Raw genomic sequence first — 21,504 nt, 5'->3', positions numbered from 1 at the left:
GTGTGTGTGTGTGTAGGACACAAGTTCTTTAGGTCACTCATTAACCTTGGATCACTTTCTATTTAAATAGTTTCTATTTGTGTTCATTGTATTATTTTTCAAAGGACCATGCACTGCAAATGTGTTTGTCAATCTCCTGTTTTCTGTTACCAAAATTGCATTTCAGGTAGAGAAGACTCCACCACTGGGGCCAGGATTTTACACCTGTTTTACTGTAGGCCCTTGTTCACAGTTTCAGGTTAGGTTTTGCTTCCTTTTGAGTTTGTGCAACGCAAACTAATAATTCAATGTCAAACAGACGATGCACAAGACGTCAAACAGATTTCAAGCAGCACTAGACGCACCTTCTGGTCCATGCCACTGTAGTTGGGTTTAAAGACGTAGTAGGCTGCGCTGATGACGAGCACATAGCCATTACACTGTGGGAAGGAAGGCTGTGACTCACAGGCAGGAGCCAGGGAGAGGGCCTGTTAGCTGGGCTCATCAGGTGGAGAAGCCATGAGACATGACGTGAGACAGCGTATCAATGAGATATTCCCACAAAACGTTGCACTAATTATCACTGTAGCCAGTCCATCAGTTTAGGAACCACAACGGGGTCTGATGGCTACCAACTGGCTAAAACACTTCAAAAGTGCAAGCGTAATGTATGATGACTAAGTTTCCAAAGAGAATCGGGAAGTACAGGAGAGGCCGAGGTGTTGTGGTGTACTATCTCTAGATCATAAGATCACAGGACAGAGTGTGGCACCTTAATCTCAACCAAGTAAGATGCTCATAAGCTTAATGTCGCTCTCCAGACACAACACATTCACAGCCATTTGCTAGTCAGCAAATAATACAGATTCAATGTACCTTTCCTCAGTAACATCCCCTGAAAGTATGACAATTGTACAATCTATATGAGGTAGGGTACTATTACAAGATAATGAGCTACATTGTCTGTCCGAAATACAATGTAAGCAAAGATGCCCAAGAAAAGTAACATTTTAAATAGTTTGGAATAGGCCTAATGCTGCTTGCAATGTCGTGTGCAAAGCACTTTTACGCTGTTTACTTAAACTCTTCATAAATTATCACTGCCTTCCCACAGACATCGTAAAAAGAAGGCTACTGCGACTGCGTGTATTATGTTCTAGGCCTATTTGCGCTCTGCGAGGATTGTTTTGCGGACAGATGTCACCCTTAAAGTCAAACTGCAATAAATTTCAAAGAATGTCAAGTAATCTTGAAAACAACACAATAAATAAGATAACACACTGATGATTATGTAGTGATTTGATCTGATTTGAAATGTAAGACGTTTGTCCAACTGTGTCCAACACTTAAGAGCCAAACTAGTCGACATCTGGACTTCTTTTGCCTGGCTGTTTTGGCTGTACTATTCATTGCTTTTTAGCATGAACTATCAAGCTGAAATCCAAACTTCAGTATCTTTATCTTTAAAACATGACTGATGTGCCAATGTAAACCAAACGTTAAAAATGTAAGCTATCAGAGTCCAAAATAAGAAATACTGTATCAGTGCTTATGGCCTATCACTGATCATTCATCACTGGGACACTAAGTTTTACGCTCAGAACGTCTAACCTAATACCAGAGGTTTCAGAATACATGACACAAAGTGAGGTGATAGACATGCAAATGAGATTAAAAACTTTCTCTTCTCTGCATTATGGTCCTCCTTAGTCATGCCTTTGTTGGCCTATATAATTCATAATGAAGTAGACCTATATCATAACTATTTTAACTGTATTAGTAGGTGTACAAAGGAGTGTCAAGCACAGTATGTAGGCCTACATACAAAAAGAGCATTGTGTAACTTTGTGATCCACATTTAAAAAACAGCATAGTGAATTGTAGCAGCAGGGCTCTACAGTGCAACCATTTTACTTGCATATGCGCCTAAATATTTCTTTCCCAACTGGATTTTATTTATTTATTTATTTTGCTCCTTTGCACCCCATTATTTTTATTTCTACTTTGCACTTTCTTCCATTGCAAAACTACCATTCCAGTGTTTGACTTGCTATATTGTATTTACTTTGCCACCATGGCCTTTTTTGCCTTTACCTCCCTTCTCACCACATTTGCTCACATTGTATATAGACTTGTTTATACTGTATTATTGACTGTATGTTTGTTTTACTCCATGTGTAACTCTGTGTCGTTGTATGTGTCGAACTGCTTTGCTTTATCTTGGCCAGGTCGCAATTGTAAATGAGAACTTGTTCTCAACTTGCCTACCTGGTTAAATAAAGGTGAAATAAAAAAAAATTATGCTGTGAAACCCCCCAAAAATATCACCCAGATGATAATTGTTGAAATGATTACTTCACTATACCGCAGCCCCCCAAGTGCCGTGGAAAATACACTGAGCTCAGATTCATGACCGTCATGCTTGCACCATTACTACCTCAAATACTTTTCATTGTGCTCCTAAATTTCTTTGTATGCTCCTACATTTTTTCAACTTAGGGGCACACATGCTCCTTGTGAAAAAGGTCACTGTAGAGCCCTGAACAGAATGAGATAGTCTGCCATAACAAGGCCTACATAGCTATCATGGGAGAGTTCCAGCAAGAGACAGGCCTATTAAAACAGAGTGGTCTTTCAAAGACTTATTATTTATTATTATTATTATTATATTATTATTTGGATTTCAGCTGCACATGGTCTCATATCAAAAGGTGTTGGTATTGATATGTGTCTGGCAGCTAACACTGAACTTTTGTTGCGTGGAAACTAGAAACAATTAACAGACAAGGTCTAAATGCATCACTGTCTGGCAACAAATGGATCTAACGCAGAACAGGACACACAGCATACCATCATGTCAATACCAGCAGAGCTTCAGGACGAAAGCAGGGATCGTGTGTAAACTTTGTAAGCAAACCCAAATGTGGTTGACCACTGATCCTATATGGTGGTGGTGTTCATTTGTAAATATTCATTTGTGGAAACCGTTATTATATAAATGGTGTATTTTTACGCATTGCCAATGTTGCAAGACACAATCAAAATCATATTTTTTTTTCAAGTGACATGAGTTAGTCTTTTCCACATTCCACACAGCATTTGTCATAAGCATCATGTGCTGACCCCCAAAAATATAAATGATTTTACTATATATTTTCTGATGAATCAATGACCAGCAAATCATGTAATGTCATGATACATGAGATGCCATTTAATGTGTGACCAAACAAGTCCAGTAATCTATGCATGTGTGGATGACAAGTATGATCTATGGAGGGTATTACATTTGAGTTTGTCCTTTCAGTTCCAAACTGAATGTGTCTGCTAAGACCACATTTGAGCTCGGCTTAATTAATATTATTCTACATTAGAATCATGACAAAGACTCACATACAGGACTTGACTGTGGACACTGAACCTGACGTGCACATCATCACACTCTTAAAGTCCTTGCCTGTGATACTCAAATATGGTCCTTCAGTTAGGACAGTAGCACGTTTTGGGTGATGCTGGCACTCCTATCCTCTCTTGTTAAGTCAATACAGTTGGACAACAGGCAGTGACATCTTTATTTCACTGATCAATACTGGTCTACACCAATGCCCCTCACTGCCTGACAACATTAACGCTAGACCAGACCTGTATGGTCGTATCCAGACTTGAGTCTGCAATCTATTCCTGACAACATCCACTGCAGGACAATGAGTCAAATGAACAAAGAACAAATTCAATGTTGTGTTGTATGAGTGAAGTGTGCTATTACAACACCGTAATAAAACATCCTTTATGCAGCGTACGTGTCTTATCTTTTCATAATAATCTCCATCTTTAAGGTCGTCCAGTTTACAACAAAGGCTATTGCTGAAACAATATTTGGCAGGTCACTTTTATAAAACATCACAGGTTCAGACAGAATCAGAGAGGCAAAACTAAATCCGGATAAATCTAATTGACAATGAAAAATATGAGGCTAATCTAATATGGTCAGAGAGGGCAGGGCACACACTAAAATGTCAGCTGAACATATTGCCCTCGTTGGATTTGAAAACTCTTATTATTAATGTGTGACATTTCGCCTAAATATTTCACAAATAAACGAGAATCAACTACCATCACTGATAATAAGATAAAGCCAACCTGCAATCCATAAAGTTTCTATACACAAATTGCCTGTTATTATACATCTTTAAAGGAATTACATTCCTTTGGGGTTTTAAAATATGGAAGATCATTTGATGCCAAAGCCTGATGTCTATTTACTGCCAGAGTGGACGGCCCTGTCCTTCCAAAAACAGCTTCTTTCTGATACACAATTGGTTCTGGAGCTCAGATGTTGAAAATGTAAGCAAGTTAGCAATATATCACATCCCTGAAAAGAATGTTATGATTGGTCCTGTGTAAGAAAGTAATAATAGGCCATTTCATCAAGTTGTCTTCTTCATAAAATCAAGGGTACATTTTTTGTATAAATACACTGCGGCCCATGCTCAGCTGGGCCACAGTGACGTTGTTTGTTACAATCAAATGTAAGTGTGAACAGGATGTTTGACTATTGGGGGGGGGTCTTCCATCTTGAACTATTGGGGAATTAATATCTTCCATGGTCACAATACATTGCCTGGAATACAGTGAGTGTTGAAGCCAAATAAATACACTTGATGTTACTCACACTTTCCATTGCAGTGGCCTCACACCATATCCTAACTACAGTGAAATAATATATATGATATAATAATATATGCCATTTAGCAGACGCTTTTATCCAAAGCGACTTACAGTCATGTGTGCATACATTCTACGTATGGGTGGTCCCGGGGATCGAACCCACTACCCTGGCGTTACAAGCGCCATGCTCTACCAACTGAGCTACAGAAGGACCTCATAAAGACCTCATAGAGAACTTTAGAGATTAGTCAATATATAGCACTAACCACTTATTTTCTAATCCTATATGAAAATTATGCCTGTGAGTGTATTACTAAATAATGATCATTGCATTGCTTACTCTACCATAAGTGATCACGCTTTAGCTTGTTTGACAGGTTTTCCTGTCATCAACACAACTCTCTCAACAAACAAGAATAGAATGTCTGAATGAAAATCACTTAAGTAAATTAACGTATGTGTGTGCTGCATGTTATAGTCATATGGGTTTAATTATTGCAGGACTAATAGACTAGTTTATTTCAAGAGACGATTATTTGTCTGAGTAGAGGTGATGACCTGGATGGTGAATAGTTCAGCAGTGTAGGGGTGATTGTCTGTCTGGACTACTGTAGGCCTATGCATTCTGGATATGGGGTTGAATTGCCTCCTTGCTGGAGACCACAGGTTCAAGGTTGTGTACTCTTGCGCACGTGTGCTCACTCTGAGCAGTCAGTGATACTTTTTGCACAAATGAATGAAGGCAATGATGAACTTTATGCCAGCCCATGACCTACCTGTTCTCTGGATATGCACGGTAATGAAGGTCTGCGAGGCATTTTACAGCTGCCATAATAGCTGGTCGACGTTTCCCCCAAAGAAACACAACTGGACCTTCTCCTGGGTCTGATCACAGGGACTTTCTCCTCGTTGCTGGAGATCCTATTCGGCGTTTCCCTCGACGGGTAATAATGGTCAAAACAGAGGGACAAGAGCGAGCCTGAGACACCCGCCAAACACGCAAACACGGGTCTCATGAGTGCAGGCAGACAGCTCAGACTGGTGAAAGACACCAACCACACAACACTGGCAAACACCAGGATCAGAACACTGTGTTTGAGTTTCAAAGTGGGGATCAGTGTTAGGAGACCCACACACCCCAACACGAATAACAACCTGCCAATCATTTGCATCTGGTGTTGGTCCTCTCCCCACTGCAAAAACCGCAAAACTAAAAAATCCCCTAAGTAACATGATGCTGGCAGTGACACAAGCCAACATTTATTACTTTCCCTCTTTTTCCTCCTTAAATAAAAGGTCAAAAAGAAGAATGCACAGCCTATGCTAAAGAGAGGGCTGATGGACTGAGAGAAGCCCGACAGAAAGGTCCGCAAATCCCAAAAGCTGAAGTCACTTTGTAAGCTCCTGGAAATAAGCAACGAAACTGCAAAAATTGCGAATGCACCCAGGTATAGGCCAGAAATTCGAAATATTTTTGAATTCAGAATGTCCTCAATGCAAAACCTACAGACGTTAAACAACAATCCCCTTTGATGGTCTTGTTTTAAAGGGGTGACGCAGCTCTTCACATAGCCGTTCCTGAAGCTCTCTGTGCTGTTTGCATTGGCAACCCCATCGTGGTGCCTGATTTTACTGTGCAAAACCTCTCCTTCTTCGCGAACAGCCATGTTTCCAACTGTAGCTCCTTGGATTCCTTGAAAAGTTTCCTTCTCCCAATATTCTCGCCGTATTAACTCTCAACTACCTGACGGCAAACGCACTCCATGGTCACTCAAACGTGCTCAAGCATTTTGACTAAAAGAAAGAAAGGTGAAATGTTGTTGTTTTTAGAGAAAAGGGACTCTGTGTCGCCGCCTAGATGTGACAATCCGCTACAAAAACTACAGATCGACACAGGCACGCGCTCTGCAGCACTAAAAACAAACCGTGCACTCTCATGGTCTGTCAGTAGAAGAGTGCTGCTATATAAAAACTAAGACTGTCAGAGTTAATCAGCTCGAGTTAACATTTTGTAATTTTACTGCACGCATTTTTAAATCACAATTAATTGCATTGTCTGAACGCGTTCAAAATACACTGAAAACCTCAAAAATAGATCATCTATACAGCTAAAAACAACCACACAACGTCAACATGTTGACAGGGAGGTTAAAGAAAGTGTGCGTTTATCAATTTACCTGATTTTGGTTACCGTTACTTTGGACAAAATCCAAACGTCAAATGATCTTGCTTTCAAACAGATATGCAACTTGATCTGTTTCTTTAGGATTTTAGGATCGGTAAAGTACATGTTGGCCAAAAATAAGGCCCATTATTTGAACGTTTAACCATTATTATTAGTGGCAGTAGAAGTAGTAGTAATAATAGTAGTAGTATTACTATTATTATTAAACATTTTTTATAGTGTAATTACATAGCCAGGCTATTGTACCCCCTATCTAGGCCTAGTTACTCTGGCAGGCCTGTGATATTGAAAGATTTCCAAATATGTTCAACTAAAGAAATCTACCACTTCCTTTTTGAAAATATGTTTAATCTTAGAATACCTATTTGTGTATGTGTTCTAATGAGACTTTGTAAATGAAAGCATTGTTCGTCCACGGAATCACATCTTTAGAGCACTACATATATCAGAGGACTCTATTTGGATAAAGCAAATTATATGTATGTCAGAATAAGGAAAGCACCTTCAAAATCGAAATTTTCAGCTGTAAATAGTTGATTTCGACGAGATTGTAGATTATGTTTAAGATTAGGTGTATTGAGTAATTACTTTGTGTATTGTGGGTGGTTTCTGATTTATTCAGCAGTGTCTGGTGAAGAATTTCACATCACATCTGTAATCTACTTGTTCCCCTTTGCACAGACGTCAATAGGAAAAGTAATCAAGCTCTAATCGGTTATCTGAGGCGCTTGTTGGTGGAAAGCTCTATCATCATGGTAAGCTTGGAAGAAATAATATAATATGTACGATATATCAAAAGTGACTGCAAACGTAATAATTAAATGCACCAGAAATCTCTGTTATCTGTAGTTGGATGGAAAGGCTACTTAGCTAGCTATCCCTAGCAATGAGTAAGCATTTAGTTAAGCTTACTAGCCACGCTGCTGTAACTTACCGGTTAAGAAAAAGGTAATGAAATATAATAGCTGGCTAGGCTAACAACAAATCCTATGGCTGCACCCCTAACCGGTGACTATCCCATATTTTGGGTAGAATATGATAGTAGAAGCTAACTTCTTTCTTAATGTTATTGGACATAGCTAACATTTTAATCAATGGTAGCTAACTAGCTAGCTAATGTTATCCATTCAGCTAGCTACCTACCTAGCTAGCTACCTACCTACCTACCTACCTACCTACCTACCTACCTACCTACCTACCTACCTACCTACCTACCTAGATTAGTTGTTCACAACTTGAAGTCAAACTTCACTGTGTGAAGACCAATCTGTGTTGCTAGCTAGTTAGTTAAATCAGATATATTTTAGCAGAGTCATTGCCTTGTTAAAGATACGTAAGAAGTAACTGTTACCATTAAAAAGTGGGCTTTGTGCAGCCAATATAAACAATGGAGCAATAATGGGTTCCATGATAACATTAAATGGAACTTGATTTCTATTATGGAATCAATGATGACATATTGTCCTATGACGACAGCAACATGTAGGTTTCTAGATTGTAAGACTCATTTTTGTATTTTTCTTAGTTCCGCAACCAGTATGACAATGATGTCACCGTTTGGAGTCCACAGGTAAGAGTCTGCAAATACAGGTAATGTAACAGTCAGCAATTTCAGCTGCAATATTTGTGACTCATAACAGGTCACTGTCTTATGTTTCAGGGGCGTATTCATCAGATTGAATATGCTATGGAAGCAGTGAAACAAGGATCTGCCACAGTGGGTCTGAAATCTCGCAGTCATGCTGTACTTGTGGCTCTGAAGGTACAATTTACATTGATTTTACATTTGCATTCAAGAACATGATTATATGAAAAGCAGTGTAAAAGTAGTCTATTTTTAATCCTAATTTTGTGTTCTTGTCCAGCGAGCTCAGTCCGAGTTGGCTGCCCATCAGAAGAAAATTCTACACGTCGACAGCCATGTTGGCATCTCCATTGCTGGCCTCACTGCTGATGCAAGGCTACTCTGGTAAGAGGATCTGTTGTGCATGGTTTTTCATATTCTTGAAGAGAATTAGACAGTATTCTTCTGACTGAGGTTAACACTTCTCTCTTCCATCATACTCCTTCAGCAACTTTATGCGTCAGGAGTGCCTGGACTCCAGGTTCGTGTTTGATCGGCCTCTCCCTGTGTCCCGCTTGGTCACACTAATTGGAAGCAGTATCGTTTTACCACAAATGTAGTTTTTATGATGCTTAACATGAATTGTCTGTATTGATCATTTGAAAAGTTATTATACTGTTGTAACTAAGACAATCGACCTTGACCTAGCACTCAGAAACCCAGATCCCTACACAGAGATATGGAAGAAGGCCTTATGGTGTGGGATTACTCATCGCGGGATATGATGTAAGATATGTATTGGTTGGTTTGTTCCTCTGTAAATATTAGTGGAGTAGTATGTCATATCTAATATTGTCTGTCTTTTCTAGGATATGGGGCCACACATTTTCCAGACCTGCCCCTCTGCCAACTACTTTGATTGCAAGGCCATGTCCATAGGGGCCCGCTCCCAGTCTGCACGTACCTACCTGGAAAGACATATGGACACTTTTCTCGACTGTGAGTATTTTAAGCCTTTTCTTCTCTGCTTCTGATGTAAGCACATTGTAAAACTTTCATTCTGTCTTGTAGGTGAACTGAATGACCTGGTTCAACATGGCCTCCGGGGACTGAGAGAAACTCTACCTGCAGAACAAGATCTTACCACAAAGGTAAACCTTAAGCTTACTGCAAGCTCTATGGAGACGCAAGATTCAGAGCGTAGCGCAATGTTGGAATGTCGTTTTTGTTTGTCACAAAAGGGGCTGCTTCTTGTAATACCATCCGGTATTCAACATGCTTTTCTACTACCTGAAAATTGAGATGTGCCGTATCATTCTTTCCGCAGCCATGGGGGGCAGTGTTGTCAGTTGGTTCCTCAATCTGATCTATAGGTTATTCATCAAAATAGCCTATTTTGCATTGATAATCAAACAACAAGAATCCACCCAAAAAGGTATTTTGTTTAGAAGTTATAACTATCAGGCTAGTGTGAAATGGTATAACCTGCTATAGCCAACTAGCTAGCCATATGATTTTTTCTCTGTGAGCAAAACATTATGATATTCTGTTTTTAGCTGATATGGGAATTAATACACAAGCAGCATATCAAACTGGGATAATGTTTCGGGTTACACTTAGTGATGTTACGTTTGATACCTGAATTCTGAGGCATACGTCAAAATCGCTAAGAAGTGTACTTTGAGGCAGTGTGCAAATGCCTGTATCACGAATATCAGAAGCATGTGATTAATGACATGAAGCTTCGTTTCGTCGAACAACCACCTGATTGGTTTGGTAGAAGACAAAAAGGCTATGCTGAGCACACGCTAATTTGGCTGCTCTAAATTATTTTTGAACAGCAGACGTAACTAGTGTACACTGTGCTGATTAAAGCCTTGAGTAATGAACCTATTTGACACAATTTTCTTGAAAACCTCAGCTTCAGGAAGCTTTGTTTCCCCATCAGTAGTTAAACCTGCAACTATACGAATATTTGCCAGTGCATATGTTTTAATTATAAATCTGATTTATTTCATAAGGAGATAGATGTAGGAAATTAAAAAAGCTAGCTAGCTTCCTATGTTTAAAGCCAGCTAGCCAGGCTACCAGCTAGCTACTAATAAAAATGAAAATATTACAAAACTTTGCTATCGCCCCCCTTGTGAGTCACTTTACATCTACCTACATGTAAATATTTCCTCAATTACCTCGACTAACTTGTGCCCCCGCATATTGACTCTGTACCGGTACACCCAGTATATAGCCTCGCTACTGTTATTTTATTATAGTTCTTTTAATTATGTTCTATTCTTGCTTTATGTTTTTATTTTTTAACTTCAGTTTATTTTAGTAAATAATTTCTTAACACCTATTTTTCTTAACTGCATTGTTGGTTAAGGGCTTGTAAGTGAACATTTCACTAAGGTCTACACCTGTTCTATTTGGCGTATGTGACAAATAAAATCTGATTTTATTTTAATGGGAGTGGGACCGGCAAGGATATCATGTTACCAAAACGTATCCCCTGCTCCAAAAATCCCACTGCTCCCACGTGCACGTAGATCAACGGAGTGAAGCTTGTAGTAACCTTAAGACTTTTAATATCAGGCTACTGTCCAATTATCTACTCCTCACCCTGAAGTGGACTCTCATTCGCTCCCCCTTATGGGATGGACTGGTATAACTACTATGTGAAAACACCTTCTAGCCATTCTTACACTAATCCAGTGTTTTTAAATACATGAGGGGTTCAGAGAGAAGGGTAGGGGTTCGGGAACACAAGTTAATTCACAGATTGACAACTTACTGTCTGCCCTTTTAGAATGTGTCCGTTGGGATTGTTGGCAAGGACATGGAGTTCACCATCTACGATGATGGCGATGTGGCATCATTCCTTGAAGGCCTTGAGGAGAGGCCACAGAGAAGGGTAAGGAACAACTTGGCAAATGTTGAATACAAATATTTTCTCTGAGGAAACTTGTCAAGAGGAACGGTTATTGCCTTAAGATTATTGACGGTACATTATTCATTATACATTATTCATGAATAATTTTGCATGCCCAATTTTTCAGTTTTTGATTTGTTAAAAAAGTTAGAAATATCCAATAAATGTCGTTCCACTTCATGATTGTGTCCCACTTGTTGTTGATTCTTCACAAAAAAATACAGTTTTATATCTTTATGTTTGAAGCCTGAAAGGTTGCAAATTTCAAGGGGGCCGAATACTTTCGCAAGGCACTGTATCTCCATACCTGACAATGCACATGCCATGTCCTCTTGTTGTACTGCAGGTTGCCCAGCCAGATGATGAGCCGGCAGCAGAGAAGCCAGAAGAGCCCATGGAGCTCTGAGATTGAAGTGTGTCCCAGACAGTGTGAAGATGACAACGCTCTTATCCCTGATTCATTCAGTCAATATTCCACCCACACTCACTTGTAACTGTATCAACATGGAGAACAATTACCATTATACTTGTGTATGTTCAAGTCGACTATCTATGCTTTTTGTGAACGGTTCAATGTTTGCATACATTTTTTGTCATTAAAGACAAACCTTTTCTGAAATTGTCTGGTTCGTTAAACTTCTTATGGCTGGGGGGCAGTATTGAGTAACTTGGATGAATAATGTGCCCAGAGTAAACTGCCTGCTACTCAGGCCCAGAAGCTAATATATGCATACTATTAGATTTGGATTGAACACACTATGAAGGTTCTAAAACTGTTTGAATGATGCCTGTGAGTATAACAGAACTCATATGGCAGGCAAAAACCTGAGAAAAAATCCAACCAGAAAGTGGGAAATTTGAGGTTTGTACGTTTTCAAGTCTTTGCCTATCCAATATAGTGTCTATGCAGTCATTTAGCACTTCCTAAGGCTTCCACTAGATGTCAACAGTCTTTAGAACCTTGTTTCAGGCTTCTATTGCGAAGGGGGAGTGAATGAGAGCTGTTTCAAACAGGTATCTGGCAGAGTGCCATGAGCTCAGGCTCGCCTGCGCCCGTGAGAGTTAGCTGCATTTCTTTTCCTTTCTAAAGACATTGGAATTGTCCGGTTGGAAGATTTATGATAAAAACATCCTTAAGATTGATTCTATACATCGTTTGACATGTTTCTACGAACTGTAATGGAATTGTCGTCTGAACTAAGTGCCTGCCCCTTGTGAATTTGGATTTGTGAACTAAACGCGTGAACAAAAAGGAGGTATTTGGACATAAATTATGGACTTTATCGAACAAAACAAACATTTATTGTGGATCTGGGATTCCTGGGAATGCATTCTGATGAAGATCATCAAAGGTAAGTGAATATTTATAATGCTATTTCTGACTTCTGTTGATTCCACAACATGGCGGGTATCTGTATGGCTTGTTTTGGTCTCTGAGTACTGTACTCAGATTATTGCATGGTGTGCTTTTTCCGTAAAGCTTTTTCGAAATCTGACACAGCGGTTGCATTAAGGTGAAGTTTATCTATAATTACATGCATAAAACTTGTATCTTTTATCAATGTTTGAGTATTTCTGTAAATTGATGTGGCTCTCCAAAATCACCGGATGTTTTGGAAGCAAAACATTACCGAACATATCACACCAATGTAAACTGAGAATTGTGGATATAAATATGAACTTTATCGAACAAAACATACATGTATTGTGTAACATGAAGTCCTATGAGTGTCATCTGATGAAGATCATCAAAGGTTAGTCATTCATTTGATCTCTTTCTGCTTTTTGTGACTCTTAGGCTGGAAAAATGGCGGTGTTTTTTCTGTGACTAGGTGCTGACCTAACATAATCACATGGTATGCTTTCGTCGTAAAGCCTTTTTGAAATCGGACACTGTGGTGGGATTAACAACAATTTGGTGGTGTAAAATACTTGTATGTTTGAGGAATTTGAATTATTACATTTCTGTTGTTTGAATTTGGCGCCCTGCACTTTCACTGGCTTTTGTCATATCAATCCCGTTAACGGGATTTCAGCCGTAATAGGTTTTTAAAAGAAATGTAACATCATGTTTATCTTTTCTCATTACTGCAATGTAATTCTATGTTCTTATGTGGCCACTCGGTGGTGGATGTTTTCAAAGAGGTAGGAACCAAAGTGGGGGTTTATTTATGCCTAAACACCAACTGAACTTTGAACAAAAAAATAAAAACATAGATGTTCAAACTTCCTGACTAACCCAGGATTACTATGGACTTTATTGAATCGTAATCACTGGTAAAACAACCTACTTACAAACCCAACTGAAATGGTAACCTTATATAATGTTGCTTGGTTAACCTTCTGGATTGGACCATACCAAGTGATGGGCGGATGGGTCAATTATAAACTAAATCTACAATTCAATATTTCATAAATAGCAAATGTATAAATTACTTGTAGCAAAAACATGTAAAGAATCACTTCAGTACATCCATGGAGGCAATATAGAATATTGTTACATTGGGCAACACTCATAATTAGAATTTCGTCTTCGCGTCTAGACATCCGGGTTATTTGTCTCTTTTCACTTGCTGTATCAGTGATGTGGCTCAGAAAGTAGCTAATCTTTCCACGTCACAGGGAAGTGGGGAACGGACAGCTCGAGAAGATCTCTGAGCAATTTACAGATGCCCAAGTAAATAAGAGACGCGACATCTGAGTCTATTTTAAAATATAGTAAACGTGCAGTAAGGTAGCTAAGCGCTTATTTCTCTATCGTAACCAAGTGCGGAAGGATTGGTTTGGGTAATTGTATTCCAAATATGTTTTGGTATCTATCCACCATTTGCAAGCTAACGCTAGCTGTCATGGACGACAAGCGTTTGAGCTTGCTCTATTTGCAATAACAAAACATCCGGCTAGTTTACTAGGCTCTGTGAAGTGATACTGCCATATTGCATTTTTTGTTGTTGTGAATGTCACTGATTGAGCTGCATAATTCGTTAGGCTATTGACTTTTCAATAACTAGCATACTAGCTAACTAACAGCCGAGGCGGCCTGTGTGAATGAATAACATTTACTGGCTACTCAACAAACAAAAAACCTAGCTACTATAGTACAAGCTAGCTAACTGACTTGTCTACGTGGATGTGTCGACTAGCTACCACATATTTCCTAGTTACAGCAGTGCAGTATTCGAAAGCACGAGTCGTGTTCAAAAACGTATATGTGTAATAGCACCTATATTTACATATGTCGGATTATGCATTAACATTACTTGATGGGTACTTCATAGGAATCATCTTAACAGTTCTGTTGATTGGGGTGCTGCAAGAGGAAAGAGGATCCATCCGGCAAAATGACAGCCGCCGAGAATGTTTGTTACACTTTGATCAATGTTCCAAATGACTCCGAACCTCCATCGGAAGTCAGTCTCAAAGCAGACTTGGGTAAGTATCCTCTGTTGACCCTATCTGCATTGGCAATAGGCACCTAACTGCCCCTAAACTATCAGCGTGACTGATCTGTGATTAGTGTGACTTTAAGAGTAATACAATGTTATTTTTTCCTGATATCAGAAAAAGGAGAGATCAAGGCAAAGACAGAGGCCCTGAAGAAGGTAATCATCATGATACTGAATGGAGAGAAGCTGCCAGGCCTACTGATGACCATCATCCGATTTGTCCTCCCACTTCAAGACCACACCATTAAAAAACTTCTGCTAGTCTTCTGGGAGATTGTCCCCAAAACGACTCCAGATGGCAAGCTACTTCAGGAGATGATCCTTGTCTGTGACGCCTACAGAAAGGTATAGTAGCATACTACACAAGTGTACTGTCACTGTATGTCTGAATGTTAGATACATTATATAATTAGCACAAGAAAGTATGACGTGTGACTATTTAATTTAATGCCTCTTATTCAAGTGTATGTTTGTCTGTTTCAGGACTTGCAGCACCCCAACGAGTTCATCCGTGGATCCACTCTGCGCTTTCTGTGCAAGTTGAAGGAGTCTGAGCTGCTGGAGCCCCTCATGCCAGCCATCCGCGCCTGCCTGGAGCACCGCCACAGCTACGTTCGCCGCAATGCTGTACTGGCCATCTACACCATCTACAGGTACACTTACTGTAGTGATACAATATGGAAGTCCCGTATCACTGTTTATGACCCTTAATGGGGAACATGGCATTTACTTGAGCAATTTTATTTCCATCTCAGGAACTTTGAAAATCTTATCCCAGATGCCCCTGAGTTGATCCATGATTTCCTTGTGAATGAAAAAGATGCCAGCTGCAAGAGAAATGCTTTCATGATGCTCATTCACGCAGACCAGGTCAATTGCATCTTAACTTTTTTTAGTAGAGACCGATCACCAACATTTTTCTGTGTCTGGGACTAACACTGGTCAATTCCACTGTGCAGGACAGAGCTCTGGATTACCTCAGCACCTGCATTGATCAAGTACATACATTTGGAGATATTCTCCAGTTGGTCATTGTGGAGCTGATTTACAAGGTGAGTCCTTCAGACATTTTCCCACCAGAAACCTCCCAGATATCTCTCTAGAGAAATATGTAGAGAATCCATTGGACGGCACACAATAGGCCTAAACCGTCGTTTGGGTTAGGGGAAGGTTTGGCCGGCAGAGATGTCCTTGTCTCATCCGCAACTAGTGACTCCTGTGGCTGGCCGGGCTCAGTACATGCTGACACGGTTGCCAGTTGTACGGCGGTTCCTCTGACACGTTGGTGCGGTTGGCTTCCGGGTTATGTGGGCATTGTGTCAAAAAGCAGTGCAGCTTGGCTGGGACACACGACTCTAGACCTTCGCCTCTCCCGAGTCCATAATGGGAGTTGCAATGATGAGACAAGACTAACTACCAATTGGATACCATGAAATTGGGGAGAAAAATGGCACAAAAAATACATCTTCAATTGAAAATTATATCCACGTAAGTACTAGCATTTTTATTTGCCATGTCTCTTGTTTCCTCAATGTTTAGGTGTGCCACGCTAACCCTTCTGAGCGTGCCCGCTTCATCCGCTGCATCTACAACCTGTTGCAGTCCTCCAGCCCAGCCGTCAAGTACGAGGCAGCTGGCACTCTTGTCACATTGTCCAGCGCACCCACTGCCATCAAGGTACCCCCTCTCACTTATCTACATCACGGCACTGCTGTCGATTTTAGTCTGGCATTGTGTGTCTTTCTATGGCATTTGTGTGTTTGTTCTAGGCTGCTGCCCAGTGCTACATCGACCTGATCATCAAGGAGAGTGACAACAACGTGAAGCTGATCGTCCTGGATCGTCTGATAGAGCTGAAGGAGCATCCCACTCATGAACGTGTTCTCCAGGTACTCCAACTTCACTTTCATCAATGTTGCTCCTGGTGAACAGACTCCATGTTAGGTACCAGTAAGTCTTTGAAGTGTAATAATAACCTGGTTAACATGTCTATTCTCTGTCCACCCAGGACCTGGTGATGGACATTCTGCGTGTTTTGAGCACGCCTGACCTCGAGGTCCGGAAGAAGACCCTGCAGCTGGCCTTGGACCTAGTCTCATCCCGGAACGTAGAGGAGGTGGGGGTGTCATCCTCAGGACTATTCTCTCCTGTCTCTGTGGACTCTCCTGTCTCTGTGGACTCGCCTCTCCTGTCTATTTCGTAAAAGGATTATTATTCTAACTAAGGTGTTCATGTGTTTGTGTTCCAGTTGGTGATAGTTCTGAAGAAGGAGGTGATTAAGACCAACAATGTGACGGAGCATGAGGACACTGATAAATTCAGGCAGCTGCTGGTGCGCACCCTCCACTCATGCAGTGTACGCTTCCCTGACATGGCGGCCAATGTCATTCCTGTGGTGAGTCTACCGATCTACCCTGTTCTCACACACACCCTGAAATCAAACACAGCTAGGGTCATTCTGTCCTCTGTGATGTATTCTAAATAACATACGTGTGTCACTCAGCTGATGGAGTTCCTGAGTGACACTAATGAGGCAGCTGCGGCTGATGTGCTGGAGTTTGTGAGGGAGGCCATTCAGAGGTTCGACAACCTGAGGCCCCTCATCATCGAGAAGATGCTGGAAGTCTTCCACGCCATCAGGACTGTCAAGTAAGACCAAGACCGACAAGCTTATATATAAATAGACAATCACAGGATGCTTTTGGAGAATTACTGATTTCTTTTTTTATGCTGACATCCAATCTTTTAAACTATGTTAGGATCTACAGAGGAGCGCTTTGGATCCTGGGAGAATACTGCAGCACTAAAGAGGACATTCAGAGTGTGATGACAGAAGTGCGCAGGTCGCTTGGAGAGGTGTGTGTGCTTATGGATTATTCATTCACTTTCAGCGCCCAATACCAGAGTGATACTTGATGCCAGTTGCTCATGTCTGTCCCTTTTTCAGATTCCCATAGTAGAGAACGAGATCAAGAAAGAGGCTGGGGAGGGGAAGCCGGAAGAAGAGGTGAGCGCAGCGCCAGCAGCCAAACTGGTGACGGAGATGGGCACCTACGTCACACAGAGCGCCCTCAGCTCCTCCCGTCCCTCAAAGAAGGAAGAGGACAGGTAAAATAAATCACCTTTTGTGTCTAAAATGCATAGTTTCTTAGCTTGCAGTGATTGTCTTTCAGGAGTAGGTGATATGTCACTAAATTAAACTGTCGTCTCTTTCCCTGTAGGCCTCCTCTCAGGGGCTTCTTGATGGACGGAGACTTCTATGTGGCAGCCTCTTTAGCCACAACCCTGACCAAAGTGGCCCTGCGATATGTCACCATAGTTCAAGACAAAAAGAGACAGAATGTAAGTATAGAAACAGTTGTGATTTAGGTATTCCATGTTCACTGTCCATTGAAAGTCATGAAGTGATTCTAATGCTCTTTATCACCGTCTCCCCTTCAGTCCTTTGTGGCTGAGTCTATGCTGATCATGGCCACCATCCTCCACTTGGGCAAGTCCTCTCTGCCCAAGAAGCCCATCACAGACGACGATGTGGACCGCATCTCGCTGTGCCTCAAGGTGCTGTCCGAGTGTTCGCCCCTCATGAATGACATCTTTAATAAGGAGTGCCGCAAGTCCCTGTCTCACATGCTCACTGTCAGGCTGGAGGAGGAGAAGCTATCTCAGAAGGTAGGGAGGAGCGCTGGCTGCTAGATTACTAGGCCATAGCTTCCAGTCCACTCTTCTCACTAAACCACTGCCTTCTCCCAGTTCAATCAGCTATACTCTAGTTCTCCCTTCACCTGGCTGCCTATCCATTTGGACACTGCTGGATTGTATTGCTATGTGCTGATGGTGTTCTGTGCTCTTATCCACAGAAAGAGTCAGAGAAACGGAACGTGCTGGTGCAGGCAGACGACCCCATTTCCTTTATGCAACTGACGGCCAAGAACGAGACATCCTCCAAGGAGGACCAGTTCCAGCTCAGTTTACTGGCTGCCATGGGAACCACTCTTAAAAAGGAGGCTAACGACCCCATGGCCTCCAAACTCAACAAGGTACACATACAAGGACCCATTAGACACACACACTGTTCTGTTACAGAATTACAAAATTGTGTGCTTGTGAAATCGCACGGTCATGTGCCTTTTTGGAAAGTAGGTGTGATATACCTCAAGTTGCCAGCAGGTGGCTTTGTTTCCAACGTGACAGTGAGCCATTGCAAAAGAGAAATCAGTGTTTTCTAGTTCTGTTCCACAGGAACGACTATGAAAGAGGGAATGAATATAACAACATTTCTAAGTTCAGGCTATGGCATGGATTGTATCCGGATCCTATTCCGAAATGTACGTTTTCATCTTAGCTATTAGTGCTGTTGAGGTAGTTATTGACAGTTGCTCCATTGTATAACAACAGGTTGGTGAGGACCATGTCATTCTGAGTGTATGTTGTATTGCAGGTTACCCAGCTGACTGGTTTCTCAGACCCAGTCTATGCTGAGGCCTATGTCCATGTCAACCAGTATGACATTGTGCTGGACGTGCTGGTCGTCAACCAAACCAACGACACCCTTCAGAATTGCACCCTGGAGCTGGCGACATTGGGTGAGGTCCTAGTCTACAGTTCTTATGACTACATGCAGAGTCATACAACCTTACTAAGGGCTGTTTCAGGGCAATTTATCTTGTTTGCCATAGGTGATGTATGTCTAATGCTGATATAAACCTTTCAATCCAACAGGTGACCTCAAGCTGGTTGAGAAGCCTTCTCCTCTCACTCTGGCACCCCATGACTTTGCCAACATCAAGGCTAATGTCAAAGTGGCGTCCACAGAGAATGGCATCATATTTGGCAACATAGGTAAGAGGATCACTTCTAACTTCTGTCAGAATACTTGTCATGAATAATCTGATGCCAGCCTCCACTCCATGTGTACGACATCAGTTCTAATGTCTGTCTGTCTCTCAGTGTATGACGTATCAGGAGCTGCCAGCGACAGGAACTGCGTGGTCCTCAGTGACATCCACATTGACATCATGGACTACATCCAGCCAGCCTCGTGCACAGATGCAGAGTTCCGACAGATGTGGGCTGAGTTTGAGTGGGAGAATAAGGTACTACTGTTAGATAAGAGAACTGTCCATGTTTTGTTAGTGTGTTCAGTGGATGATCGTAATAACACTGTTTATTCTAGGTGACAGTGAACACCAACATTGCAGACCTGAACGAGTACCTCCACCACATCCTCAGCTCCACCAACATGAAGTGCCTGACCCCAGAGAAGGTACAGTAGTCGTGGAATATTGCCGTTAGAACTACATCAATAGGACGATGATGTGTAGAACAGAACCTGGCAGATGAGAAGGCTAATGAGTGGAAGTTGTCAGACCTTCTGACTTTTCTGTTGCTGCTACCTTTTTTACAGTGTTATGATTTGATTTCTAAATGGCTTTTTATAATTGTCTGATTGAATCAATCCGTTTGATAAGAAAATGGCGCCCTGCGAGATACAGACATTATGTACCTATTATTTTGTATCAAGTTCTTCATTTATCCACTGATGGCTTTAGACAGTTAAGATTAGCTTGACTCTCTCTTGTCATAGCCCTGTCTTCAGCAAACTCAGCACATTTCAGACTGATACTACTGGGTCAAATAGGTAGTAATGCATGTGATGCTCACTCACACAACCTTGTCTGTCCTTACAACCAGGCACTTTCTGGCTTCTGTGGCTTCATGGCTGCCAACCTGTATGCCCGCTCCATCTTCGGTGAAGACGCCCTGGCCAACGTCAGCATTGAGAAGCCCATCCACCTGGGTCCTGATGCCCCTGTCAACGGACACATCCGCATCCGGGCCAAGAGCCAGGTGAGAAACTCACTCCCCACTCAGACTACATCCCAAAATGCACCCTATTCCCTATATAGTGCACTCTTTTTGCGATGCAGACGACGTAATGATAGAATAATGCAAACATCGGGGTGGAATTGTTTATTAAAGTTTATACATTGCAAGTAACCCTTCCCTTCTCTCTACAGGGTATGGCATTGAGTCTGGGTGACAAGATCAACCTTTCCCAGAAAAAAACATCTGTATAAAGTGAACTGAAAACCAGCAGTCCAACTGAGAACTCCACATTACTGGATAAGATTAATCTGCAAAGAAATGTGCTTTCTGCTCGTCCTCTCTAGTCTCGTCTGTCTCTGGCCATAAAGCGCTACAATATTTTTTGGATTGCCATTTTGATTAAGTACTGTTCTATGTCTGTATGAGAAATGGTTTTACACCTCCTGTGTCAGGACGAAACTCCCTCTTATTGTCCTCGACGTGATATCCTTGGCCTTTCTTTCATTTTCAATAAACATGACATATATAACAAAACATACTCCCAACATTTGTCAGACGATGGGCTGTTAGCGTGTTCATTCGTTCTTTACTCACACTAAAGGAACGCGAGGTAGGAAAAACTTTGGATCCACAATCCCTTAACTACGCCATTGACAAAAGTTATGACTAAACCATGAAATATGGATGCAGTTTGAATTTACATTCAATCCACTACGGCTGTGTTTACATAGGCAGCCCAATTCTTATGTTTTTGCCACTAATTTGTCATTTGACCAAACAAATGATCTGAATTGGGCTGCCTGTGAATAAGCAGCTTAGCTGATCTCATGTCCCATTATTGTCTTTATACTTCAGATAATGACTCATTGAAGTGGTTATTGTATCAGATGCATGCAAATTCCTTGAAAGTAAA

General features: G+C 41.3%; 3 protein-coding genes across 6 annotated transcripts in view; 2 read left to right on the top strand and 1 right to left on the bottom strand.

Annotated features, from left to right (window-relative positions):
- LOC124033622 (cGMP-inhibited 3',5'-cyclic phosphodiesterase B-like) overlaps positions 1-6,518 on the bottom strand; it is a 102,812-nt gene extending 96,294 nt beyond the window's left edge. Inside the window, exon 1 of one of the 2 annotated variants that reach the window (XM_046345730.1) lies at positions 5,421-6,518. In XM_046345730.1, the coding sequence (XP_046201686.1) occupies positions 5,421-6,311 (891 nt within the window). In that variant the 5' untranslated portion in view covers positions 6,312-6,518. The remainder of the gene's footprint in view (positions 1-5,420) is intronic. The other variant, XM_046345728.1, reaches the window with a different exon arrangement.
- Positions 6,519-7,469: 951 nt separating this feature from the next.
- On the top strand, positions 7,470-11,938 carry LOC124033629 (proteasome subunit alpha type-1-like). The gene is made up of 10 exons (XM_046345751.1): positions 7,470-7,584; positions 8,355-8,399; positions 8,490-8,591; positions 8,695-8,798; positions 8,902-8,990; positions 9,109-9,179; positions 9,263-9,392; positions 9,465-9,544; positions 11,197-11,301; positions 11,666-11,938. Exons 1-10 carry the CDS (start codon positions 7,582-7,584, stop codon positions 11,723-11,725), a joined length of 789 nt encoding a protein of 262 aa, XP_046201707.1. The 5' UTR covers positions 7,470-7,581; the 3' UTR covers positions 11,726-11,938.
- Positions 11,939-13,866: 1,928 nt separating this feature from the next.
- On the top strand, positions 13,867-21,129 carry copb1 (COPI coat complex subunit beta 1). 3 transcript variants are annotated; one of them, XM_046345732.1, is made up of 22 exons: positions 13,867-13,996; positions 14,598-14,751; positions 14,881-15,110; positions 15,249-15,418; positions 15,521-15,635; positions 15,725-15,817; positions 16,305-16,442; positions 16,535-16,654; positions 16,774-16,881; positions 17,014-17,160; positions 17,269-17,414; positions 17,525-17,621; positions 17,713-17,873; positions 17,987-18,107; positions 18,207-18,434; positions 18,623-18,802; positions 19,204-19,348; positions 19,485-19,604; positions 19,713-19,858; positions 19,939-20,028; positions 20,457-20,612; positions 20,783-21,129. In XM_046345732.1, exons 2-22 carry the CDS (start codon positions 14,661-14,663, stop codon positions 20,840-20,842), a joined length of 2,862 nt encoding a protein of 953 aa, XP_046201688.1. In that variant the 5' UTR covers positions 13,867-13,996; positions 14,598-14,660; the 3' UTR covers positions 20,843-21,129. The 3 variants fall into 3 exon arrangements, with proteins under 3 accessions (XP_046201688.1, XP_046201687.1, XP_046201689.1); XM_046345731.1 differs by having other exon boundaries at positions 13,918-14,106; XM_046345733.1 differs by having other exon boundaries at positions 13,947-14,053.
- The last annotated feature ends 375 nt before the right edge of the window (positions 21,130-21,504 follow it).

This window comes from Oncorhynchus gorbuscha, linkage group LG04, assembly GCF_021184085.1.
Source record: "Oncorhynchus gorbuscha isolate QuinsamMale2020 ecotype Even-year linkage group LG04, OgorEven_v1.0, whole genome shotgun sequence".
NCBI lineage: Eukaryota > Metazoa > Chordata > Actinopteri > Salmoniformes > Salmonidae > Oncorhynchus > Oncorhynchus gorbuscha.
Note: the sequence above shows the minus strand (reverse complement) of the source record. Positions and strands in the feature narration are given on the sequence as shown.